Below are 4,993 nucleotides of genomic sequence, written 5' to 3'. Positions count from 1 at the left end.
TCGCATGGTCGAAGAAGGTAGGTAGACTATTATCCATCTCGGATTCCCGGTTTGCATCTTTTGAAGTGTGTTTGTAATAACTGCAGGCTACTAATGCCTTTCTATAGCATGAAGATCAGATAAAATTCCTGAAGTCTCAGTAAAGTATATGGGCGTATTTAATTTGTGGTTTCGGGTCGGCCTGAAAGTGTTCAATATCGAGTTCGTTGATCATTGTTTGTGTGTTAATTAAATTAATATACGATTTGATGAACAATTCAATAACCGATAATTAAATAAGATTGGATAAATAAACGCAACTGATAGAAATTCACAATAAAAAAACAATCAATTACTGACCAACGTAACTGCCAAAATATGTTACAACGCACAATATAACGAAGGCATTTAATGTTTGCAACATTGCACGATATAAAATTGAAGCGTTTCATTTGTAGTACGGTACCTCGAGCAGCGACTAAGTTTATAAAGTCAGACACGAAAACAAAAACAAAGGATAAAAATAATAATAAATTTTACAACAAATCTGCAACAAACACACGAGTTAACAAGCACCATTGGCGATAAGAACAGTAGCCGTAGGTTTTCAAAACGTTGTGGGTCGTGCTCACAGTGAAAGGCAAATATAAATTTAAAACGTACTCAATCGAATCATTCTGGAAATACAGTTTAAAACAGATACAAAAAAGCTTTAATACATCACTCCTGAACTGAATCAAACTACTGTATAGCCAATAAATATGTTTCGAACACAAACTCATCGGACCAAAGGCAATCAAAGATAAAATACACAACCGTCAACCGTAATAATCATTTTTTATGCGTCCGCATAACGTCAATGCAATAACCGTCCTCTAATTCCAAATCCTCTGATGTGCGAGAACCATCGATACGTTCACCATCAAAGAAAAACCGCAACTTTGTTAATTCGTGATTTATGGCAGTGGCATACTTTGTCATGGCGATATCAAACGGTTCATACTGCAAATAAAAATAGACCATGAATATAAACAAACACAATTTTGTCATTATTATATTCTTGTCGCTCCATTTGTCAGACAAGAAGTTTGAATTCAACTGACCTTATTGATGCAGTAGGTTTTTTTAATTTTCTCAAATTTACATTGAAAGTGTATATTGATGCAATTAGCGTAGGTAGTTTCCTTTTGTGCTTCCTTCAGTACTTTTTCATCCATTAACACACCATCTAAAACAAGAAACAATGCATTTTATGAAGAAAAAACTTTATAGATAACACATTGATTACAAATTAGTGTTTCAGATCTAAAGGCATCACATTACTTTTGATCATAAAACTATTTATGACAACCAACACAATTTAAATGACTATGCTATAGCATTTATCTTCGTATACCGATGAAGTCAGCAACCGATAAACCAAGACTTTCAGGGGTGTCAGTCTCATGAATTCTTTGATCATGCAGAGTTAAAAGAAAATGCTTTTCCATATGGTTGGTTTCTTCAGATAGCTTGCAAAACACTTCTTTGAATGGGCAAGTCTATGACAAAAAAGGATTTCAAAAAATTAACATAGACAAAATGTTCAAGTGAAACTCCTTTTACCCATTTCCCTGAATAATTTCTGTATTTAAATAACAAATGGTCAAATGCAAATGTACCTCTGCTAGAAAAACAAAAGTACATCTCGCTGACTTACCTTTAACACTGGGTATTTATAAACATGTGACTGAAATCTTATTTTTACCATCATGTATGAATGTGAATTTGTTGGTGACGTTTCCACAGACTGTACATCCTGGTTTATTGATTGGTTAATAGAATCATTGCGAGTTTTCAGAAGTACAGATGCGACGTTACTAAAATATATACGGAGCAATGTAAGTTATAAAGTTCTATAGCTATACACTGACCACTGTTATTTATAGGAAAATCAGAAACAGATCCAAGAGGAGGCCGTTGAAGATTCATTTTTTGCTATACTTTCCAGCTAGTCATAGATTTAATTACATTAGCTCTGCAAATTTTGTTAAAACCATGATTGTCTCACTATTACGCTAAGATGTAAAGACTTTAATTACAATGTGTTAACATGGAAATTTCAGTTGACTTGACGCAAGTCACAGCCACAGCATTAATCAAGAAAGTGACATCAATGTACGTAAAATCAGGGCAATTTCATGTTTGGCCAACATAGAATCACAACTTTTGTCGAAAACTACACACCAACGCTTTGCTAAGATAAACACCGTTTTCAATGAAATTACTAAACCTGCGTAGTGGTTTGGTTTTGTCAGCCTAGGTTTAGGTTTTGTCATGGTTGGTACTTTAGCTGCCACCAAAGCAATTGTGGACAACTTACATTGATCCATCCATTACATGATCCAAAATGAAATGAAACGGACATGTCTGGCCAACGAAATTTGTCTAGTTCTTAAAATTTCTTAAATTTTTGTATTGAAATATTCCATTAGTTTTGCAGTGTAATTATTAAAACGTTCCCCATAATGATTTCCTGGATCCGTACCTGAACAAATAACAACCAACCAACTGGATATAATGAAATTACCATAACAACTTATTTCTCTTTCTTTTTATACTTTTACTTTGCTTCTTTACTGATGCTGAGCTTCCTTCATCAGGTGGTGGAGTTAATGGTGCGGCTTTCACTGGACTTCTTGTTATTGTGCAATAATAAAAAAATGCAAGTTATTCACTCATTTTACTTTGTCACTAGCTCAGTGGGGATAAAAAAGCAGTGTTAGTTACAAACAGCAGGTATTAATATATGGGGGAAAATGACAATGCCTTGAAGGTTTAAAGCAGTGGTTCTCAACCCCTGGGTCGCCATACGTTGGTTTGGGTTGCCGTTGCCAATTAAACTAGTCCAGAAAGCCATTCGATAACTGAGTACCTTACTCTATTCACTGCATATTGACGTCATAGTCCATCGTTGCGGAAACACAAGTGAAGAAGCATGGTGATGATTATTTGCTGTGAGACTTTAGATTATCTACGTTCGAGTCAAGGCTAAATATTTGTAAATACCAAATTTTGGCGCTGAAAAATTTGGGTCACCCCAGCATCGCTATTTAATATTTGGGTCGCTGCAAAAAAAGGTTGAGAAGCACTGGCTTAAAGCATGCATAAAAATTATGGTGTTGACTTGCTGGTGACAACTAACACGGCTACTAAACCCTAATGTCTGTTCAAACTAACAGTCTAAATGTTAAAGCAGATTAGTCAAATATTCATATTCGATTATGGCATATATGCAGATCTTACAATTATTAACAATACATACAAGTCACCAACAATTTGCACATCGTCATCATCTGAAAAATTGTTGGAACTGTCCAGGTATAAAAGAGTTGTATCAGTGATTTTCTCTTTACTAGCTGTCCTAAATTTTGAAATAGACGGCCCTTGTAAATCTAAAAATTTTAAAGTTTACTGGAAATAAATTTTTAATACAGTATAAGGCATATCACTTTTAGAAAACATACAATATAATCAAAGATTTTATAATCACATTTCCTCAATAAGATTATAACGCCCATCAATAAACCCTTTAGGGGCTACACCAGAGGTAAAAAACAGCCCAGGACCCTTCTTTCTGGCCGCTATGGAGAGAAAACAAAGGAAAAAACATGCATAGGCTTCAGGTCCAGCACGAAACCGGCCGGAAATTTGTGAAACGTTTTGCTATTATTGTTTAAGTACGGCAAAAAGCGAGGAAATCGAACATGTAGGAGCCTTACTCCGGCCAGCAAAGCAAAACCAGCAAGCAAGCATTGATGCGACCTCCTAAATTTCAAATTAAAAGCTCTTGTGACATAAAAATTACCAATCTGACGTAATATGCAACATATAGGCTAGGACTAGGTCGTTGTGATTATGCAATGTGTAAGCGAATTGAACTACACAATGATGTAGCCTACCTCGGGATAGCGCATAACAACAATGATAAATTTTGGAAATAAACACGCTAAGGTAATGTCTCAAGGTTTATGGTTGAGCATTAAATTTTTAAAACGGGCTATTTCGCTGTACGTACATTACGTGACCTGGTATTAAAGGTTGTCGCTTTAGCAAGGACAATTACTGGTGTACAACGATATTATTTCAATCAACGGGAGGTAACAAAAATGCTTTGGAGCACAGCAGATGAACACACAATAAGTTGTATGTGGAGTAGCAGACGAAAACAATTACAGTAAAAGAAATCTTTTTAACAAAGGAAAGGAGCCATCTAGCTGTAATCTAGTATGTATATTACTGCATAAAATTTCACTGATTGATCCAGAATTTATTCATACTTAATACGTACTAATATAATTATATAAACTAAGACATGTTTTCATAAAATTTCAATCAACAGTATAGATGTGTTACCCTTTATTTTTTCAGGAATAGCTGTTTCTTGATTAACTTTTTGAATTGATGGCATTACTTTATGAGAATAAAGATTAACATCTGGCTGATCTTCGCTAATAACCCTTTTTCGGCGTCTGACACGCTTCCTTAACTGCGGTATTTCTTCTTCACTGGAGCTCATTTTGCAGCTTTACAACAATACAGTAATGTTTTAGAAGCCCTCTGTTGTTTATCTTGCAAGAAATATTTTATTTTACTATTTGGCAAAGCAGTATGTGACAGATCTGTAACAATATCAATTTAAATAAAATTTAAAAACGTTTTCCAATCAATCAGAATGTTGTTCGTCCTAAAAAAATCTTATTTTCTTTAAATACACTAGTAAACAGCTCATCAGATCCACCATTTACTACAGGAAGAACCAACAAAAAACGGTATAATTCCATTTCACCAATGTCCATTTTAAATAATACTTAAAGTAACAAAACCAATCTTTAGTGTATGGTGGTACAAGCTACAAGATAGTGGCACCGATCCAGAACAATCCACGTAAATTTTTAGATAAACCTAACCTACACTAACTGCAATTACCCGAAAACCAATGAGTGTTAAATTACAGTAACAAGCTACAAACATA

General features: G+C 34.5%; 1 protein-coding gene across 1 annotated transcript; it reads right to left on the bottom strand.

The window, feature by feature from the left end:
• Positions 1-368: 368 nt before the first annotated feature.
• On the bottom strand, positions 369-4,659 carry LOC143469900 (NFATC2-interacting protein-like). Its single transcript, XM_076967789.1, has 7 exons — positions 4,375-4,659; positions 3,284-3,413; positions 2,549-2,656; positions 1,679-1,838; positions 1,376-1,520; positions 1,083-1,207; positions 369-981 (listed from the first exon to the last, which is right to left on the bottom strand). The coding sequence occupies exons 1-7, from the start codon at positions 4,535-4,537 to the stop codon at positions 811-813; spliced, it is 1,002 nt and encodes a 333-aa protein (XP_076823904.1). The 5' UTR covers positions 4,538-4,659; the 3' UTR covers positions 369-810.
• Positions 4,660-4,993: the final 334 nt, after the last annotated feature.

The sequence above is a fragment of the Clavelina lepadiformis genome, chromosome 1 (genome assembly GCF_947623445.1).
Source record: "Clavelina lepadiformis chromosome 1, kaClaLepa1.1, whole genome shotgun sequence".
In the NCBI taxonomy this organism is placed as follows: domain Eukaryota; kingdom Metazoa; phylum Chordata; class Ascidiacea; order Aplousobranchia; family Clavelinidae; genus Clavelina; species Clavelina lepadiformis.
Note: the sequence above shows the minus strand (reverse complement) of the source record. Positions and strands in the feature narration are given on the sequence as shown.

Bases quoted from the DNA above. Each gene is read 5' to 3' on its own strand.
- LOC143469900 (XM_076967789.1), bottom strand. From the start codon at position 4,537: ATGAGCTCCAGTGAAGAAGAAATACCGCAGTTAAGGAAGCGTGTCAGA. The intron at 2,657-3,283 runs GTATGTATTGTT...CACAATAACAAG, and splicing joins GTGCAAATTGTTGGTGACTT to AAGTCCAGTGAAAGCCGCAC. The intron at 1,839-2,548 runs GTAATTTCATTA...TATATATTTTAG, and splicing joins AAGAGAAATAAGTTGTTATG to TAACGTCGCATCTGTACTTC.